The 22,786-nt window shown below is 36.5% G+C and overlaps 1 protein-coding gene across 1 annotated transcript in view; it reads right to left on the bottom strand.

Moving 5' to 3' along the window:
* Window positions 1-22,786, bottom strand: part of LIN9 (lin-9 DREAM MuvB core complex component) — an 87,346-nt gene that overhangs the window by 15,025 nt on the left and 49,535 nt on the right. The window contains exons 8-11 of the mRNA XM_005906293.2: window positions 15,063-15,196; window positions 13,560-13,679; window positions 12,970-13,071; window positions 9,730-9,810 (exon numbers count right to left, since the gene is read on the bottom strand). Coding sequence (XP_005906355.2) covers window positions 9,730-9,810; window positions 12,970-13,071; window positions 13,560-13,679; window positions 15,063-15,196 — 437 coding nt within the window. The remainder of the gene's footprint in view (window positions 1-9,729; window positions 9,811-12,969; window positions 13,072-13,559; window positions 13,680-15,062; window positions 15,197-22,786) is intronic.

Below are 22,786 nucleotides of genomic sequence, written 5' to 3'. Positions count from 1 at the left end.
GTGATGGTAATGGTAAATATTTAGTTGAATTCATTGGTATGGAAGAATTCATCTAGTGGTGTAGGTTCTTTGTGGTCAAGTTTACATTATAGATTCATTTATAAGGCAGTGATGGGACTATTCAGACTTTTTTCCCATATCAGTGTTGACAAGTATTTTTCTAAGAATTTGCCTCCTTCATTTCAATTTTCAAAAATATTTACAGGAAGCTGTTTATGAACTGTATTAGTCCGCTTGGCATGCTATAACAGGATACCACGACTGGTGGCTTAAAAAATAGCAATAAATTTTTTTTGTAGTTATGAAGGTTGTAAGTTCAAGATCAAGGTGCTGTCAGGGATGGTTTCTAAATAGAACTTTAGAACTTTATCTGGCTTGCAGATAGCTGCCTTCTCGTTGTGTCCTCAGATGGCCTTCCTTCTGTGCATACATGGAGAGACCTCTTGGGGTCTCTTCCTCTTCTTGTAAGGACACCAGTCTTACTGATTTGGGTCCCAACTTTATTGCCTCATTTAACCTAAATTATCTCCTTAAAGGCCCTATTTCTAAATATAGTTACACTGTGGCTTAGGGCATCAACTTATGAATTTGAAGCACACAAATTCAATCCTTCAGTATCCTCTCAAGATCTTTTTCATGTCTGTAGGTTTTATAGCGATGTTCCCTCTTTCTTTCTTTTTATGGCTGCGCTGGACCTTCATTGCTGCTTATGGGCTTTTCCTAGTTGGGGCTACTCTGTGTTGTAGTGCCTGGACTTCTCACTGTGCAGGCTTCTCTTGTTGCTGCTCTCAGGCTCTAGAGTGCAGGCTTTGCAGTTGTGGCACACAGGCAAGGGACAGAACTCGTGTCTCCTGCCTTGGCAGGCTGATTCCCCACCACTGGACCACCCTCTTTCTTAATAGCAGTAAGCTGTATCTTTCCTGATTAGCATTTTCAGGATTATCAATTTTATTAGGTCTTTCAAAGGGCTGAACTTTTACTCTGTTGATCATGTCTATTTTAGATTTGTTTTCTATTTCATTACTTTTCTCTCTGGATTTAATTTGTTGTTCTTATTCTAACTTACTGAGATAGATGTAACTCACTAATTTTTTTCAGTCCATCTTCAATTTAAACATGCCTTTTATTCTAAAATAGGTGTGGCTGCATAATAACATTTTGATGTATATAATTTTCAATACTACTAAATTAAAAACATTTTCTGGTCTCTGATAACTCATTCTTTGCTTTATGGTTTATTTAGCATTGTATTCTTTAATCTTCAAGCATGAGTTTTATTCTTGGTATCTTTTAGTTAAGAACTGACTCATTGGAAAAGACCCTGATGTTGGGAAAGACCGAAGGCAGGAGGAGAAGGGGACGACAGAGGATGAGATGATTGGATGGCATCACTAACTCAATGGACATGAGTCTGAGCAAGCTCTGGGAGTTGGTGATGGACAGGGATGCCTGGTGTGCTGCAGTCCATGGGGTCGCAAAGAGTCAGACACAACTGAGTGACTGAACTGAACTGATCCTTTAGTTATTAACTTCTAAATTTATCTGTACTGTGGTCAGAGAACTTACTTTGGACAATTTTAATCATTTTGCAATTTGTTGAAATCTGATCTAAGACCAGTGTACAATTAATTTTTGTAAATATTCCATGCAGGCTTGAAAATAATAAGTATCCTACAGTTGAGAGGTGTAACTGTCTCCGTATGCTAATGAAATCATTTGTTAACTGTGTCTTTCAAGTATATATTCTGATTTTTAAAAAATTTTTATTAATTAACTAACTTAGTTTTGACTGCTCTGGGTCTTCAATGCTACACAGGCTTTTTCTCTAGTGGTAAGAGAGAAGTGCAGTGCATGGGCTTCTCACTGTGGTGGCTTCTCTTGTTACAGAACACAGGCTCTAGGGCCCGCAGGCTTCAGCAGTTGCAGCCCCTGGGCTCCAGAGCACAGGCTCGGTAGTGCGGCACACGGGCTTAGTTGCTCTGTGGCATGTGGGATCTTCCTGGACTGGGGATGGAACCCGTGTCTCCTGCATTGGCAGGTGGATCCTTTACCACTGAGCCATCAGGGAAGCCCTCTGATTTTTTTTTTTTCCTCTAACTGATTTTTGACTATTTGTTTTATTAGTTACTAAGAGGGCTATGGAAACTGTGTTGTTACAACAGTGGATTTGTACTTTTCCTTTGAGTTTTGCCAGTTTTTGCTTTATATATTTGGATGCCATGTTATTAAGTACATATAACTTTCAAGTTATTATTTTGAAACTATACCTTTCATCATTAAGAATCACACCTCTTTACATCCGGTAAGATATGGTGAATTAAAGTTTTCTTCATTAGAAAGCATCTCTCTCTATATCCAGTAATACCAGTATATCTGTTGCCCTACATTTAATTATCAGATACTAATATAGTTACCCTGGGTGTTCTTTGGAAGGAATGATGCTAAAGCTGAAACTCCAGTACTTTGGCCACCTCATGTGAAGAGTTGACTCATTGGAAAAGACTCTGATGCTGGGAGGGATTGGTGGCAGGAGGAAAAGGGGACGACAGAGGATGAGATGGATGGATGGCATCACCAACTCGATGGATATAAGTTTGAGTGAACTCCGGGAGTTGGCGATGGACAGGGAGGCCTGGTGTGCTGCGATTCACGGGGTTGCAAAGAGTTGGACACGACTGAGTGACTGAACTGAACTGAATATAGTTACATGCTTTTCTGTTGTTATTTTAAAATTTGTATTGCTGGGGTTTCCCTGGTGGCTCAATGATAAAGAATCCACCTGCCAATGCAGGATGCATGGATTTGATCCCTAATCTGGGATGATCCCTGCCACTGAGCAACTAGGCCCATGTGCCACAGCTACTGAGCCCACCCACCCTAGAGCCCTGCTCTGCAACAAGAGAAGCCACTGCAATGAGAAGCCCGTGCACCACAACTAGAGAAAAGCCCGCAAAGCAACAAAGACCCAGCATAGCCATAAATAAATAATTGTATTGTTTATCTTTTCATACATTAATGATTTTACCCTGGATTTTTTTATATTAAATGTGTCTCTTTCAAGAATCATAGGTTGGATTTTTTTTAAAGTTGTAGTTGATTTACAACTATTTAAACTAATATATCAGTTTCAGGTATACAACACAGTGATTCAATTTTTTTTTATAGATTATACTTCACTTAAAGTTATTACAAAATAATGGCTAAATGTCCTTGTGTAGTACAAAGAATTTCTTTTTTTAAATTTTTTAAAAATTTAAATTTATTTAATTTTATTTTTTTAATTTATTTCTTTTAATTAGAGGCTAATTACTCTCCAATATTAAGAATTTCTTTGTGTAGTATCCTTGTCGCTTATTTGTTTTATACATAGTGAAAAGTGAAAGTGAAGTCGCTCAGTCGCACCTGACTCTTTGTGACCCCATGGACAGTAGCCTGCACCAAGCTCCTCCGTCCAAGGGATTTTCCAGGCAAGAGTACTGGAGTGGGTTGCCATTTCCTTCTCCAGGGAATCTTCCCAACTCAGGGATTGAACCCAGGTCTCCCGCATTGTAGACAGACGCTTTACCGTCTGAGCCACCAGGGAAGTCCATTTATACATAGAAGTAGCTTGTAACTCTAAATCCCCTATCTTGCCCATCCCCTTACCCTTTTCCCACTGGTAACCACGAGTTCTTTATATCTGTGAGTCTGTTTCTGTTTTGTTATATCCATGTTTATTTTCTAGATTCCACATTTAAGTAATAACACAGAGTAGTATTCATCTTTCTCTAACTTCTTTCACTAAGCATAATACCCTCTAGGTCGATCCATGTTACTGAAAACAGCAGCATTTCTGTTTTTATGGATGAGTAATAGCCCACTGAGTGTGTGTGTGTAAGCATGTATGCATGCATGTGTGTATATACATGTACACACATATATACAGACTATATCTTCTTTATCCATTCATCTGTTGATGGACACTTAGGTTGCTTCCATATCTTGGCTACTGTAAATAATGCTGCTATGAACACTGAAATGCATGTATCTTTTTGAATTAGTGTTTCTGTTTTCTTCAAATATATACCCAGGAGTGGAACTGCTGAATCATATGGTAGGAACTGGGTTTTATTTTTCATCCAGTCTGGCAATCTTTGTTTTTTATTTAAGAAATTTAGTCCACTTATACTCAGTGCTATTTATCAAAATGTTTAGATTTAAATCTACCATCTCACTATTTTCCTTCTACGTGTCCCACTTGTTTGGTGTCATTTTTTCCTTTCCTTTGTTGCCTTCTCTTGGACTGAGTGAACACTTAATTGTTCCATTCCCTCATGCAACTCCCCCTGATAAGCTTGGTAGTTATTAATCTTTTACCATTATTTGAATAGGTGCCTTAGAAAGTAAAATGTACATTCTTCATTTTTCAAAATCTATGTGGAATACACACTCCTTACCCTAATCAACAAATGTTGCACTGTATTTTTAAACCTTTATATTTTAAATGCCGCAAGATACAATTTTATTATTTTATACGGTGACACTTAGACTAATGCACATATTCATTCTTTTTGTTGTTTTTCATTCCTTTTTGAAACTTTTAAGTGTCTTAAACAAGTTGTTCCCTCCACCCCCCCCCCCCCGCCCCCGCTTGAAGAAAACCTGTATTATTTCCTTTAGTACAGATACTCTGGTAACAAATTCTATAACTTGCCTGCAAATGTCCTTGTATTAACTTTACCCTTACGAAATTTTCACTGGATATAGAAATCTAGGTTGGCAGTAATTTTGTTTCAGCCCTATAAAGATGTCATTCCATTCACTTATGTCCTCTGTGTTTTCTGTGGAGAAGTCAGCTGTCAAACGAACTGTTACTGTTTTTGAAAGTACTTCCCCCTCTCCATCCTACTCTGGGTACTTTAAATACCTCCCACTTTGTGTCTGGCTTTCAGCAGTTTTACTACGCTGTGTTTTGGAGTCATTATCTTTTTATTTACCTTATGATTTATGGGGGCCTTGGATTTGTAGCCTGTTGAATTTTGAGAGTTCTGAAAAATTCTCAGTTATTATCTCTCAAAAATTCTCTCTCCTTTTGTCTCATTTTTCTTTCTCTTCTCCTTCTGCTACCCTATTAGACATGTTAGACTCCTCACTATATCCCTTATTTCTTATTCTTCTCTTCTGTACTTTCTATCCATCTTTCCATGCTTAATTCTGGACATTCTGATCTGTTCTCAAATACTAGCTCTCTCTTCAGCTGTTCCTAATCTGCTGTGTTATATCTACCAATTGAATTCTTAATTTTGATTACTGTAGTTTATTTCCTGAGTTTTCATTAGGTCATTTTTGTTGTTGTTTCTAGTTCTCTTCTAAAATTCTGTTTTGTCTCACCTCGTTAAACAAAATAAGCATTCAAAATTTATGTCTAAAAATAACATTCTCCTTAATCTGCCCTCTGTTCATATTTTCTTGTGTTTTTCGTTAGTGTTATCATGTCTCCTACTGTTTCTGGGATTTAAAATTGAGTATTAGATACTGTATGTTAATAACTGTAGAAATAATTTCAGGTCTAGTATGATATTATATTCCCCTAAGAGGACTACTTACTTCTGGATGGCTGCTTTGGGGCCTGTGTGTGTTAAGTTGCTTTACTTGTGTCTGACTCTTTGAGACCCAGTGGACAGTAGCCTGCCAGGCTCCTCTGTCCATGGGATTCTCCAGGCAAGAATACTAGAGTGGGTTGCCATGCCCTCCTCCAGGGGATCTTCCCAACCCAGGTATCAAACCCACATCTCTTATGGCTCCTGCACTGGCAGGAGAGTTCTTTACCACTAGTACCACCTGGGAAACTCCATGATCAACTTAGTTCAATTTCAGAGATAAAATAATCTGAAGCTGGGCCAATGCAGCCTTTTTGGGGTCCAATCCAGAACATGGAAGGAATTTGCCAATTTCTCTCAACCCTTGCTGGTTCTCTGGACTCTAATTTTTGTCCTCCCCACTCTTCTAAGCCCTTTGAGAACACCACTCGGTTTCTCAGCCATCTTTTCTGAAATTTGCATAAGCCCCTAAGGAAAAAGGAATCCTAACTGCCAGAATCCTCCTTCTGTGTTTAATTCTTTTCCTAGATCCTATCCCTAAAATTCTTAAATACCTTATTAATGCTCCAGTGTCTTTGGCTTGTTTTTACATTTTATTCCAGAGGAAATAGCTGTTCTTAACTATTTGGATTAGGAAGACTAATCCAAATTATCTAGCCTACCATTACCAAAAGCAGAAGCACATTAACTTTTTCCAAACAGTATGTTCAAATTCTTTAGGGGAGTGTCAGTTTCTTTCTCTCCTTTTAACTTGGGTAAAAGCCACATTTACATTCTGTCACTCGGATGAAGATCGGAAATGTGAAAACAGAAATTAAATCAATTCCTTTTAAAGTATAGCATCTCACTTCTGCATTCCTCTATCATATTTGCAACTCTTGGCCTGGAGTCTCTTCAGGGTTCCAACATGCAGCCTCTTTTAGCCAAGGTTTTAATTTCATCCAACACGTCGGAAAATGTAAAAAAACAAACAAACAAACCCTTTCATACATTGTTAAACAATCTGTTTCCATATATTCTATTTACTTTTTTTTCGTACTTATTTTATGTGGAAATTGTAAGCGACAAGAAAACACATGTCCAGCCTACCATCTTAAGTTAGGAGTACAATTAAATCTTTAAAATGCTCATACATTTTGACCCTGCCACTTTCTATACAAAAAACCAAACCAAACCCAACCAAATAAAAAACCCCTTCAAAATGGTTTAAAGACCTAAATGTAAGCCCTGAAACCATAACACTCTTAGGACAGAGGCAGAATACTCTGACAGAAATTGGCAGCAATATTTTCTTGGATCAGTCTCCTAAGGCAAAATAAATAAAAGCAAAAATAAACAAATGGGGCCTAATTAAACTTAAAACTTTTAGATAGCTAAGGAAACTATCAACAAAAGAAAAAAACTTGAGGCTGACAAGGGTTCATATCCAAAATACGTAAACAGCTCATATAACTCTAAGAAACCAAACAGACAAACAATTCAATCCAAAAATGGGCAAAAAACTTGAATAGACACTTCTCCAAAAAGGACATGCAGGTGGCTAATAGGCACATGAAAAGATGCTCAACATCACCATTATTAGTGAAATGCAAATGAAAACCACAATTAGGTATCACATCACACCAGTCAAAATGGCTATAATCAAAAAGTCTACAGAAAACAAATGTCAGGGTGTGGAGAAAAGGGAACCCTTGTACATGGCTGGTAATGTAAATTGGTATAGTCACTACTGAGAACACTATGGAGGTTCCTCAAAAAGCTAAAAATATATAGGATCCAGCAATTTCACTTCTGGGTATATATCCGGGAAAAATGACAACACTCATTCAAAAAGATACATGTACCCCAATATTCATAGCAGCACAATTTAAAATAGCCAAGACAATGGAAACAACCCAAGTGCCCAGCAACAGATTCGTTTATGAAGACACGGCACACACGCACACCTGCACACACACAAATGAAGTATTACTTAGTCATAAAAAAGAATGAAATAAAACCATCAGCAGCAATGTGGACAGACCCAGAGAATGTTATGCTTAGTGAAATAAGTCAGACAGAGGAAGGAAAATACTGCATATCACTTATATGTGGAATCTAAAAAGCAATGCAAATGAATGTGTAAGCAGAAAGAAACAGACTCACAGAGAAAACAAACTAGTGGTTACCAAAGGAGAGAGGAAAATAGAGAGGGATAAATTAGGGGTATGGGATTAACAGATAGAAACTATTACATACAAAATAGATAAACAACAAGAATATACTGAATAGCACTGGGAATTATACCCAGTATCTTATAATAACCTATCATGGAATATAATCTGACAAAACCACTAAATTAGTATGCTGTATACCTGAAACTAAGACAATACCATAAATCAACTATACTTCAAAAAACAAAACAAAATATGAAAGTAAATGCATGGAAGAAGAAATCCATATGCTAAGCATAAAAAATATTTATACCATATACTAGTTTCACAATATTTGTATTTTTATAATGGAAATTATTTCTAATCATAAATAAAATTATAAAGTCTATCAAGAAAATTAGATTTGTGCAGAGTTTCCACATGCCAAGAAGCCAAGCCAACATCAAAATAGGCCTTTATTTAAAAGTAGGTAACATTAATTCGGCTGAGTCAAATCTAATACTTTAAGGTGTGAAACCCAGCTACAGGGAAAAGTCCTAGTTAGTGGTATGAAAGTAAAATAATTTGATTACGCATGAAGATGAAATGGCTTCCCTAGTGGCTCAGATGGTAAAGAATCTTCCTGTAATGCAGGAGATCCAGGTTCGATTCCTGGGTTGGGAAGATCTCCTGGAGAAGGGAATGGCAACCCACTCCAGTATTCTTGCCTGGAGAATTCTATGGACAGAGGAGCCTGGTGGGCTACAGTTCATGGGGTCACAAACAGTCGGACACAACTGAAGAACTTAAAACACTTTTCTCAAGATGGAAAAGATGATATGATCAGAGGAAATGCAGCGGGTGAACATTGAAAAACCATAGAATAAAGGGCAGAAGTAGAACTAATGGAAACCAAGATAAGAACGAGAGTCCAGTAGCAAAGAAGCAAGCACATTAATATTATTATGTTCAGGATATACAACAGCAATACGTTATGCCTAATTTTTTTCGATCTTTGATAGTCTGTGTATCTGACAATATTAATTTTATAACATGCCTACTTGAGTTAAACTGGAACCAAGAAGTCTGTTTTGGTATCTGTACTACTAAATAGCAGCAAAATCTTAGGTCAAAATCCCTCGACATCTTTGGTCTTCAGTTTTCAATTCCATAAAAATGATGGGTTTGAATTGGATAATTCAAAGTCATGTTCAGATTTTTTAAAAAAACACCTACAAGAAGACTGTTCTTCATTCAATTCTGTATCTACTTGTCCAGCTGTTTATTCACACCTACCCCTCACACCATTCCATGCAAGAGGTGATTAATGTTATGACAACTCCCTATTCTTGTACTCATGACAGACACTGGTAATTAGCTAAAGCCCTTTGCCGCCAAGTCTAGTCACTGAGCTCTCCTTTTCTTTCATACTTTCTAGCAACCATTTCTAATCAGTTGGAGATGGTATTTGAGATAAAAACCATTCACCATCCTATAAAATCATAACTATGACTTTCAGTATGATTAAAAAACTTTCTTAGTGAATATTTTCTACATCTTAAAAAATTCTGATAATTCTCTCCTATGAATTAAATTGACTTTCATATTTTGTACTCACTGGATTGATAAAATAGGATATAAGCTTTGTCAAGATAACTAAAGATACCAGCCTACATATTTCCTGATTTATTTATTCTGAACCATTTGAATAACCTCTGCTAATATGATTTCCTTAGTCAGAAGCACCAATGCTAGGAATTCTACACTCATGTAAACTGTCTAAGAATCTAATATATATCCATTAATCCTATTCAATGACATAAGGAGGTCCAGGGTAATGAACTGTTCTGTACTGCTAATTAAGCATGTGTTCAGTATAATAAAACATAGGGAGAGTAAATCAGGATTTTAAAATAACAGTTATCTCTAGGTTTTCTTTCATAAAGTATTTTCAACCCTTAAATATAGAAGCCCCCACCATTTGAAAACGAGACAAGTAAACAAAAAAATATCCTTACCAGTTTTTCTGCTTCTGTGTTCATTTCCCTTAATTTCTTGATATGTTCCTTTTTAATCATGAGAATTTTTGATAGTCTGGTCTACAGACAATGAAAAAGAGATGTTTTGGAATAAAGAGAGGCACTTAAATATACCAGGTAGACATCAAACTTGTAAGTTTCCACTAAGATATTTTAGCAGATGTGTTTCAATATAAATATAGCACAGACACTATTTTAGAAATCTGACTGGCTGAGAGGAAGATATTTTAAAATCCACTGTAAGCAGGTACATCAAAACGAATAAGAAGTCAACCTGAATAAGCTTTCACTGGAACAACATGTAGACCAATCAGAATAATAACTATAATTAATTGAAGCACAAATATGTTAAAATCCATGCATTCAGACCGATACTTAAACAAAATTAACCACTGTTGGAGAACACTAGTAACCAAACTCATGAACTGGAAAACAAAGCCAAAAAAATCAAGCATTTATCCTGCCTTTCCTATACAAACTATGCCATTAGGTAACCAAATAATAGATTTGGGGAAGTTTTTCCTTGCAGAATGATTTCAGCTAATAAATAAAGAACAAGAATGGCACCATTTTTGCAATCCTAATGAATGAATGGATCTAGGCATTGATAATTTGTAGCAGCTAACATTATATTTAAAAAGAGATAAAAAATAGGGGTATCCTATCAGAGCTTTCCAGGTGGAGCTAGTGGTAAAGAAACCGCCTGCCAATGCAGGAGACACAAGAGATGTATGCTTGATTGCCGCTTTGGGAAGATCCCTGGAGTAGGAAATGACAACCCACTCCAGTATTCCTGCCTGGAAAATTCCATGGACAGAGGAGCCTGGTGGACTATAGTCCATGGTCGCAAAGAGTTGCACATGGCTGAGCACTACTACTACACATCCTATCAGAATACAAAAGTATGCATAAAAGTAGTCATATACAAACTATACCAATCAAATAAAAAACCCAAATCAAATCAAACCTTTATATTCAATGAGCAATTTACATGAAGTACAAAGACAGAAGAGTATACTGGATGTTATTACAAAGATTCAGTCAGCAAAATCCAGACAGTGGGAGACTCTATGGACAAATAATACAGTTTATTCAACAAAGAGGTTAATGGGAGAAAAGAAGAGCCAATATTTAAGAGCCAACTAGACAACTGGAATGCTGACTGGATATGTGATGATATTAAGATATGTTTTTAATAGACATGTTTTTAGATGTAATAATAATATTACAGTTATGTCTCTTTTTTTAAAAAAGGGCCCTTACCACTTAAAGATACATAACAAAATATTTACAGATAAATGATATGATGTTTAATTTCTCAAAAGAGAGAAAGAGGGTAGAAGTATATATGAAATAGAAATGGCCAGGAGTTTTTGATAACTGCTATAGCTAGATAATGGGTTCAGAGAGATACATTATACAACTGTCTGCTTTCATATGTACTAAATTTTTGATAATTAAAAAAATAAAAATAAAAAAACTGACCTAAGTTGATACAGGTAGAGGGAGGGCCTGGTAAGATATGTTATATACTTGTTCACACTGACCCTTTTTAGTAGGCCCAGAGCTCTGGACTGGTCTCCTGTCTTTAGTTGTTGGGTTTTATGGAAATTTGTGTGATTCTACTGAGTAAGAAACAGTAAAAAATGGATGAAGGCAACATCTTTCTCCCATTTTTAGTTTATCTTTCAGTTTTGTGTTTCTTGTTAGTTTTTGATAGAAAATCATGCTGTTTCTTTCTCATTCTTTTCAAAACTGAGTCCTCTCTTAGAGAGGGTCGGTCAGTCTTTTTAGATTCCTCAAAATCCCTAACCCCAAGAAAAAAAATTCATTGCGAACTATGAATTATGAAACTAGCAAAAAATGATGTTTATTTTGTCATAAGAAAAAACAATACCAGACAAAGACAAAAATGTATCTTACAGCTCGACAAGAGCAAACCTGAGTTTCATAAAACTTTAGATATTACAAAAGACAAGTACATAAAAGGGCTTTTATTTTTACCTGCTAGAAAGCTTAAAATAATGAAAGCAGTGTTTCAACTAGGCATTACACATAGATTTTGAAGTTAAAATTAAGCACTGCAACCAAAACATCTAAGCAGCAATAAAAACATCAATCCTTTAGAAGTGGTGTATTGGTATTTAGCTTCTGACTCCCTCTGCTGGTGGATCTTTTGCTCCCCACTCCTCTTCCTCTTCACCCTCCTTCCCCATTTCCCTCTACCCCTTGCCCAAATATGACATATCAGCTTTGTTTTTACTTCCAGTATTTAATAAAAGAAAGAACGTCTTTAAAAAACAAGTACCCTAGTTGTGAAATGATAAGCCTTGGCTTTTTTCATATTTAAAATTTTTCATATAAAAATATCTACCTTTGAAAGTTAAAAGGTATAATTCTGTAGTTCAAGGATAATTAACAACATATAACTAAGGAATAAGAAATGCCATACATATACATACAAGTGACAAGACTTTTCTTCAAAATAACATTAATTGTAAAAGGTAACACTGAATATTTTAATGGCTTATGTTATAAACATTTTTATTTATAAAGACTTTATCTATCCCAAGCCAAACAGCTTTATTTTCAAAAAGGAAAAAGAAGAGGAAAAGAAAAGAAACAAATCAAACATCATTAGACTATGATTCAAACTAAATAATTTATTCAACCTTAAGAGTTAGGCTAATTCAAGAAAACTGTTCTATATAATAATTGCTATTTGTTTCTGCTTTAGCTTTAGATTTGTTTGTGTCTAATCATTAAGTACTTAGCAAATGAATAGCTATTTGTAGTCACAGAAAAAAACTAAAGTTCCTCCTAACCGGAGAGCTGGCCAACACACCATAAGTTTTGAGGTGACTGATAATGGCAGGATTACTGAGGTTACTAAATAAAAACATTTATATTTATACAATTTATTAACAGCTAACCATTCAATTTCATAGAGTGTATGCTAGAACACTTATGCTAGAGTCCTTAACATTGCAAAATAATAAGAACCAAACCCAAGAAAAGCCCAACAAAAATAGACCTCTAAGTCTTTTTTGGCTGTTATAACTTAATTTCAAGCTTTGTTGGAAATAACAGTTTTTAAAACACAATGATTTTAAAAAGTGTAAAAATATTTGGTCCTAGAAAAATTTTCAACTTTAATAACACAAAAGATATTGAATTTTTTTTTTAACAAATGAGCAAAATATTCAGAGCAATTCTTACCACTTGGATAAGGAATTCTACTGGAAAACCACCTAATGTTTCAGTGTCAGAGCCAGAAATTTTACTTCTCCAAGGTGACTGTCCTAATAAGGGATCATTATCCTATAGGAATAAAAGGGAACCATTTAACCACGGACCTTTCAAAAGGAAGCATTTTAATTTTTTAAAACTTTATTTTATTGAAGTATAGTTGATTTACAATGCTGTGCTAACTTCTATTGGGCAGCAAAGTGATTCCTTTCTACATATATGTTACATTTTTAAATGTTCTATTTCATTATGGTTTATCACAGGATATTGAATACAGTTCTTTGAGCTACAAAGTAGGAACTATCATAAAATTTTGAATAAAGAGCAAATTCTATTATAATTAATATTCTATTAGAAATCCTATGAAAAGGAAAATATTTCCAAGCTGAAGCAACTATTTTATTTACTTTATTAGCTTTTTATTTAACATCTGACAACTCCAAATAATGCGGGCACCACCTAAAGTTACTACAATCAATCAATGTATATTTCATAAGGACATAGTTTACATTCAAAATAATCATTTAAATTACTGGTGACATTTAAAAAATATAACTTACTGTAATCGGTGACTGGAGAGGAGGAGTATAATGTAACCGTGGTGGAGTCATAAAAAATCGAGAAGGCCGCTGTTTTTGTCCAAAGGCAGCAATTGGCATCGTCTCATGAGGCTCATTACTCTTTGGGAAAAGAGAACAGACCCCAAAACTTGAAGAACTTTACCAATCATTTTAGCTTTATAAAAATTCTATTTTAGCATTAAATGTACACTAGTTTATTATGATTTATCATAAAATATATTAACTACAAAGATCAAAGGGCTAGAACTTAAATCAGAGTATGAATATTACTTGGCTACTAAGATGTTGAACCCACAAAAAGAAGAAAGTGATCTATGAAAGAAAGAAAAGTGATCTATGGCCACCCTTGGCTGTCTCTGTGTTAAAGACTATTTGAATATTACCCACTGTAATTAAAGGCAATTCTTATCTGGCCAGGGAGAGATGTTTTGGTTATCTCATAAAGGAAATTACATTAATGCAACAGAAGAGTAATTTTTCTCTTTTGAAATGGGAGGTTTAAAGATTTCATTCTTTAATGAAAAAAATAAGATTGATATACCTTGCTCTATATTTAGTCCAAATTGTCTTTCCTACTCCTCTCTAAAGTATGTTTGATAAGGAAACTCTTAGAATAAGCAGAGTCACAGTTTTTTTAAAAGTATGGAGCAGAAAAACAGTCTTCTATTTTTATACTAAGGAGATAAAGAAATTCTGATTTTTAATTGTAAGTTCAGAATCCTTAAAAATCAAGTTTATAACAAAGGAATGAAGAAGCAGGGGGATTAATGTAAACAGTTAAATTTCCATTATACTTAGAGGCAAACAATTTTTTTTTCAAAAAGTTTTTACTCATTAAAAAAACTATCAGAGTTACATTTACTCTTTATATTTTAACTTATTAGGAAAGTATATAATTTCCATTACCTTGCTAAATTAAGCATGATCATGAAATAATGGTTCAATAGTTTAATGGACTATATCAGAAGTTCAAAAGACCTGGATTCAAGACTTAACCTGGCAAGAATCCATCTTGAAAGCCTTGAATAAATTACCTAATGTACTTATGTCTCAGTTTCACCTTACGAAAAGTGGAGGTTATTAACATCCACCTTGTATATTCTAAGGATAAAATAGGAACATATAAAAATATATATATTTCAAAGTACAAGATGTTACTTCAACTTTCAAAGTTGTTTTACAAAACAACTCCTTTTTGTAAACTGGAAAACTTGTTTCAGTTGTTTTATAAAAACAACTGATCAGTTGCGTCACACTATAATTTGGTGTAAGGAAGGCAGAGAGATGCTAGATTCTGGAAAATGTAGAAGAAAATTAGAGTTCTGCTCCAGGAGTTCAGGAGGCAGGGCTGGGAACCCCTAAAGATCTCTTCCTTTAAGACTTGAAATCTTGATTTCTATCATAAATACAACCCCTAAGAAAACTCTACAAAACATATTTTATAGGCATAAACCAAATATGTATTGTGAAATAAATACTCACAAGAACTTCATAGTCAGGGATAGTATGAGTTCCAAGCCCTGCCCTATCAAACGTTACTCTATAAGTAGCATTAAGAGTATCCACAGCATCTATTTGTCCAGTGAAGAGACCATCATGAACACCACGTAATCGAGCTAAAAAAAAGAAACAAAAAGACATTATGGTACTTAGGACACAAAAAACTCCCACGTACAGAACTGCTCCAAGCATGTACCTCAAAGTGGAGAAAGTACAGTACTGCTGTCTATTAAAGTTTCCAAAAAAGTTATGTATTAATACTTTATTTTAGGTTTAGAAGATCAATTAAAACACTTTTGAAACAAACAACAAAATTATAAATGGTGATCCTTAATTTGATAAATGAATGAAACCATATATCTACCAAACTAGGAGGAAAATACTTATTAAAAAGGTCAACAAAAGAAACTTGGTCATTATACTCATGAATGAAGCACTAGGAATATTTCAAATGAAAAAAAGACAAGGTTGCTAAGCAGAAAAGATTTACTAGGCTTCAGACTGCTATCCTTAGAAAGGGTCGCCTACAAGGTTGACTTCTGGGAGCCTGAACAGTGAGAGAGTGTTCCCACTGCTGCCATACTAAGAAAGGTGGTTAACTGTACCCAGATTGTTTGTGCAAACAATGTGGTTACCAGCTTTCCAATTCTTGTATAAGCCAGGCAAAGGTGCCTACATAAGCAGTCCCCTATAAAAACCTTGGGCATTGAGTAATGAGTTTCCCTGGTAGACAACATTTCATAAGTGCGATTACAACTTGCTGCTAAAGGAATTCTGCAAGTCCTGTGTGACACCATACAGAGGGGACTCTTGGAAGCTTACACTTGTTTTCCTCTAGACTTTGGCCCCATGTACTTTTCCCTTGGATCATCGAAAAAGCAAGAGAGTTCCAGAAAAACATCTTCTTTATTGACTATACCAAAGCCTTTGACTGTATGGACCACCACAAACTCTGGAAAGTTCTTAGAATTCCAGACCACCTGACCCGCCTCTTGAGAAACCTGTATGCAGGTCAGGAAGCAATAGTTAGAACTGGACACGGAACAACAGACTGGTCCCAAGTAGGGAAAAGAGTATGCAGAGTATATCATGAGAAACGCCTGGCTGGATGAAGCACAAGCTGGAATCAAGACTGCTGGGAGAAATATCAATAACCTTAGATATGCAGATGACACCACCCTTATGGCAGAAAGTAATAAGAACTAAAGAGCCTCTTGATGAAAGTGCAAGAGGAGAGTGAAAAGGTTTGCTTAAAGCTCAACATTCAGAAAATGAAGATCATGGCATCTGGTCCCATCACTTCATGACAAATAGATGGGGAAACAGTGAAAACAGTGTCAGACTTTATTTTCTTGGGCTCCAAAATCATTGCAGATGGTGACTGCAGCCACCATTAAAAGACACTTGGTCTTTGGAAGAAAAGTTATAACCAACCTAGACAGCATATTAAAAAGCAGAGACATTACTTTGCCAACAAAGGTCTGTCTAGTCAAAGCTATAGTTTTTCCAGCAGTCATGTATGGATGTGAGAGTTGGATTATAAAAAAGCTGAGCACCGAAGAATTGATGCTTTTGAACTGTGGTGCTGGAGAAGACTCTTGAGAGTCCCTTGGACTGCAAGGAGATCCAACCAGTCCATCCTAAAGGAAATCAGTCCTGAATATTCACTGGAAGGACTGACGATGAAGCTGAAACTCCAATACTTTGGCCACCTGATGTGAAGAACTGACTCATTTGAAAAGACCCTGATGCTGGGAAAGATTGAAGGCAGGAGGAGAAGGGGATGACAGAGAATGAGATGGTTGGATGGCATCACCAACTCCATGGACATGAGTTTGAGTAAACTCCAGGAGTTGGTGATGGACAGGGAGGCCTGGCGTGCTACAGTCCATGGGGTTGCAAAGAGTCGGACACAACTGAGTGACTGAACTGAACTGATTTTCCCCTTTGCTTATTTTGCTTTGTATCCTTTTCTATGATAAGCCATGGCCATGAATACAACTATTTGCCAAGTACTCTTGAGTTTTTCTGGGGCTTCCCAGGTGGCTCAGTGGTAATAAATCCACCTGCCAATGCAGGAGATACAGGTTTGATATCTGGGTTAGGAAGATGCCCTGGAGGAAGAAAGGGCAGTATTCCTGCCTGGAATATCCCATGGACAGAGGAGCCTGGTGGGCTACAGTCCATGGGGTTGCAAAGAGTCGGGTACAACTGAGCGACTGGTCATACTTGTACACACACTTGAGTCTTTCTAGTGAATCGCCAAACCAAATCTGGGTGTGGTCTTGGGGATCCCTCACATAGATGAATTCTTGTGCCACTATTATTTAAATTCAGTTTGAAGTAACATCAGGAAAATCCAAGGAAACAACCAGCATGGGTGAAAAAATTAGAACATTTAAGGTGTTAAACTAGGCAAAATGACACATTTTGGTGTGTGCTGTGCTTAGTCGCTTAGCTGAATCCAACTCTTGGACTGTAGCCTGCCAGGATCCTCTGTCCATGGGGATTCTCTATTTTTATACACAAAAAAATGATATTATTTTAATAGAACACAAATGTTCATTGCAAAACTGCTTGAAACGATCAACTGATTAAAAACTCAAGTGCAGAAGACTAAAATATCATTTTCAGTCTTTGACCAATTAAGGGAAAATTAAACAGGTATATAGAAGATAGGAGCAATAAAGTTAAATAAACAGAGAATTAGGATTTCTAGTTATGGCAGTATGAAGAGGTTGGTGATTCTTCTCTGAAAAAAGACTTGTATAAAGACAACCTGTACAAGATTGTCAAAGACTACCATTTCAAGGTACTGGAAATGGACCAAATGCAGAAAACAATTAAGAAATGAGCACTGTTGGAAAATTGCTAGAACTTCAGGTAAGGATTGGTGAAATGAGTTTTTCTAGTGTATGGTTGGTCATGGAAACAGTGCTGTTTGTTGCCAGAGGGGCAGACTGGTTGTGGACCAGTGAGTAAAAACCTGTGACTGTGTTAGCTAAGAGTGGTGAACTCAATGAAGAAAGAATAAGAAAACCCTACAATTCTGGAAGCCTAAGATGCAGTCCTGTCTGAGGTGAGTGGCAGTATATAGGCAGGAGTTTAACAGGGAGATCCTGTAAAATAGAGAGCCATAAAAAGACTGAAATAAACTCTCCATAAATTTTTGCTTAAGTGGGAAACTATGTGATTTGGTGGGAAAGACCCAAGAGAGTCTGGTAAAGAGCAAAAACTAAAGGATGACCTGGAAAATGACATCAACTTTGTATGTGTTACCCAACTCCACCCACAGATTAGTCTAAGGCCTTTCTGGATTAAGATGTTTGAGTACAACCTCTGCCTAAGTCACTGGCTGACCACTAAGTCTGCATGACTTTATTTATTAAAAATTAATAAAAGAGCAAACAAAAACTAAGCAGAGAAATCGGTGGTTGCACAGTGAAAGTGTCAGTTGCTCAGTCATGTCCGACTCTTTGTGACTCCATGTGTGTCCATGGAATTCTCCAGGGAACAATACTGGAGTGGGTTGCCATCCCTTCTCCAGGGGATCTTCCCGACCCAGAGATTGAACCCAGGATCTCCTGCATTGCAGGCAGATTCTTTACCATCTGAGCTCCCAGGGCAAGTTACTAAAGGAAATACAACAATTCTCAAAAAAAAGAAAGAAAGAAAACAGACTTGCTATAATACATTATCTCAAACATCTAGTTTTTAACCAAAAATTACTAGACATGTAATAAAGTAAAAAAGCGTGATTCTTACCCAGAATAAAAGTATAGTAGGTAGAAACTGAAAGAGATGATATATTAGCAGAGTCTTCAAAAGTAGGTTTTATAAATATGTTCAGAAAATTAAAGACAATGACTCAATAGGAATCTCACAGAAACTGTACAAAAGAACCAAACAGAAACTGTAGAATTAAAAAGAAGATATGAAAAAAAGCATCAGGGAACATTTTAGATAATATATTGTGATAAGTTTGGATTCTGCTCTATTGAAGAGAGATCAAGATAGAGACTATCCAATCAGAAGAACACAGAGAATGAAAGACTGAAGAAAAATGAAGACAGCCTCAGAGAGCTGGAGAAAGATATCAGATGCACCGGCATATTTGTAATGAGAGATGGAAAGGGAAGGAGAGAAAGCAGCAGAAAAACACTATGGCCAAAAATCTCCCATATTTAATTTTAAAATTAGATCCTACTTATCAATGAAACTCAATAAACCTCAAATAGGATAAATTTAAAGAGCATCAAATCTAGACACAACGTAGTGAGACTTCCAAAATCCAAGGACAAAGAAAGAATTTTGAAAGCTTCAAGAGAAAAATGACTCATCACATGTAGGAGAATAGCAGCACAACGAACAGGTACATTTCTCACTTCTCATCAGAAAGGATGAAAGTCAGAAGGCAATAGGGTGACATATTCAGGGTGCTAACATGAAAAAACTGTCAGTCAAGAATTCTATATCCTGTGAAACTATTTTTCACAAATGTAGGAGAAATGGAAACATTTTCAGATAAACAGAATCTGCGGCTACTAGACAAGATAGGAAGAAATACGAAAACACATCCTATGTAATAAAAGGAAACAATACCAGACAGTAACCAAAATTCACAGCAAGAAAAGAAAAACACCAGAAATGGTAAATATGTGGGTGCATATAAAAAACAGTGTATACAAAATACAACACTTTTTCTATATTCTTCATTTCATTTTTAAAAAGTAAGATTATTTAAAGCAATAATTGTAATACTATATTCTCAGATGATCACAGATATAATCTAATGCATTTGATGATGACAGTAATAAGAAAGTGGGAGAAAATGGAGCTATATTGGAATAAATTTGCAATATTTTATCAGAATGAATTCAGTATTAATTAGATTCTGATATGTTCAAAGTTCATACTGGAAAAAAAACCCTTCATATTGTATTTCCCAGAGCAACACACACACACAAAACCTTCAAAAAACATCTAAAAATAACAACAGAGAAATTAAAATTGTATACTAAATTTGTACACTAATATACAAATCCTAACTATGTAACTATACTAAGTAAAACTTGTATACGAATTTTATATAGTACTTAACACACAGGAAGGCAGCAAAGGAGGTACAAAGGAACATGAAGGATATGAGACACCCTGTAAACAAAGAGCATGACAGGCAAAATTCAACCATATCAACTACTACATTAACTGTGAGCAGACTAATCACTGATTAAAAAGCAGAGGGTGAGCTGGGTCAAAAGTCACGGGGTCAAAAGTTACAAACTTTCAATTATAAAATAACTGGATTTCCCAGGCAAGAATACTGGAGTGAGTTGCCATCCCCTTCTCCAGGAGATCTTCCCCCACCCAGGGGTTGAACTCAGGTCTCCTGCGTTGCAAGCAGATTCTTTACTGTCTGAGCCACCAAGGAAGGAGTATAAGATAAGTTAAGTCTATATAAAATAGATAACCAACAAGGACCTACTGTATAGCAGAGAGAACCATACTCAATATTTGGTAATAACTTATAATGGAAAAGAATCTAAAAAAGAATATATATATACACACACATGGACACATCCATACAAACACACACATCACTCTGAATCACCCTGCTATACACCTGAAACCAACCACTGTAAATCAACTATATTTCCATAAATTTTTTTAAAATTGTAAACATACAAAAAGTCATGTACAAAATGTACAACATGGTGACTATAATACTGAATTATAAACCTGAGAAAGCATCACTACAAACAAAGCTAGTGGAGGTGATGGAATTCCAGTTGAGCTATTTCAAATCCTGAACGATGATGCTGTGAAAGTGCTGCAGTCAATATGCCAGCAAATTTGCAAAACTCAGCAGTGGCCACAGGACTGGAAAAGGTCAGTTTTCATTCCAATCCCTAAGAAAGGCAATGCCAAAGAATGCTCAAACTACCACACAATTGCACTCATCTCATATGCTAGTAAAGTGGTGCTCAAAATTCTCCAAGCCAGGCTTCAGCAATATGTGAACCGTGAACTTCCTGATGTTCAAGCTGGTTTTAGAAAAGGCAGAGGAACCAGAGATCAAATTGCCAACATCTGCTGGATCATCGAAAAAGCAAGAGAGTTTCAGAAAAACACCTATTTCTGCTTTATTGACCATGCCAAAGCCTTTGACTGTGTGGATCACAATAAACTGTGGAAAATTCTTCAAGAGATAGGAATACCAGACCACCTGACCTGCCTCTTGAGAAATCTGTATGCAGGTCAGGAAGCAACAGTTGGAACTGGACATGGAACAACAGACTGGTTCCAAATAGGAAAAGGAGTACGTCAAGACTGTATATTGTCACCCTGCTTATTTAACTTCTATGCAGAGTACATCATGAGAAACGCTGGACTGGAAGAAACACAAGCTGAAATCAAGATTGCCGGGAGAAATATCAATAACCTCAGATATGCAGATGACACCACCCTTTGGCAGAAAGTGAAGAGGAACTAAAAAGCCTCTTGATGAAAGTGAAAGTGGAGAGCGAAAAAGTTGGCTTAAAGCTCAACATTCAGAAAACGAAGATTATGGCATCTGGTCCCATCACTTCATGGGAAATAGACAGGGAAACAGTGGAAACAGTGTCCGACTTTATTTTTTTGGGCTCCAAAATCACTGCAGATGGTGACTGCAGCCATGAAATTAAAAGACGCTTACTCCTTGGAAGGAAAGTTATGTCCAACCTAGATAGCATATTCAAAAGCAGAGACATTACTTTGCCAACAAAGGTTCATCTAGTCAAGGCTATGGTTTTTCCTGTGGTCATGTATGGATGTGAGAGTTGGCCTGGGAAGAAGGCTGAGCGCCGAAGAATTGATGCTTTTGAACTGTGGTGTTGGAGAAGACGCTTGAGAGTCCCTTGGACTGCAAGGAGATCCAACCAGTCCATTCTGAAGGAGATCAGCCCTGGGATTTCTTTGGAAGGAATGATGCTAAAGCTGAAACTCCAGTACTCTGGCCACCTCACGCGAAGAGTTGACTCATTGGAAAAGACTCTGATGCTGGGAGGGATTGGGGGCAGGAGGCGAAGGGGACGACAGAGGATGAGATGGTTGGATGGCATCACTGACTCGATGGACGTGAGTCTGGGTGAACTCCGGAAGTTGGTGATGGACAGGGAGGCCTGGCGTGCTGCGATTCATGGGGTCGCAAAGAGTCGGACACGACTGAGCGACTGATCTGATCTGATCTGACTGTATTGGTATTTTTCTTTCTGACTTACTTCACTGTATATAATAGGCTCCAGTTTCATTCACCTCATTAGAACTGACTCAAATGCATTCTTTTTAATAGCTGAGTAATACTCCATTGTGTATATGTACCACAACTTCTTATCCATTCGTCTGCTGATGGACATCTAGGTTGCTTCCATGTCCTAGCTATTGTAAACAGTGCTGCAATGAACACTGGGGTGTGCATGAGACACACTTCAGATTCACAGATACAAAAAGGTTACAAGTGAAAGGATGGAAAAACATTTACCACAATAACAACAGAATACTGGGATGGCTATATAATAAAAAGTGAAGATAAGGCGTGAGCTTCCCTGGTGGCTCAGCGGTAAAGAATCCGTTTGCAATGCTGGAGATGTGGGTTTGATCCCTGGGTTGGGAAGATACCCTGGGTCAGGAAGATCCCCTGGAGAAGAAAATGGCAACCCACTCCA

This window comes from Bos mutus, chromosome 16 (genome assembly GCF_027580195.1).
Source record: "Bos mutus isolate GX-2022 chromosome 16, NWIPB_WYAK_1.1, whole genome shotgun sequence".
NCBI classification, from domain to species: Eukaryota; Metazoa; Chordata; class Mammalia; order Artiodactyla; family Bovidae; genus Bos; species Bos mutus.
This window is presented reverse-complemented; position numbering and strand designations above follow the sequence as displayed.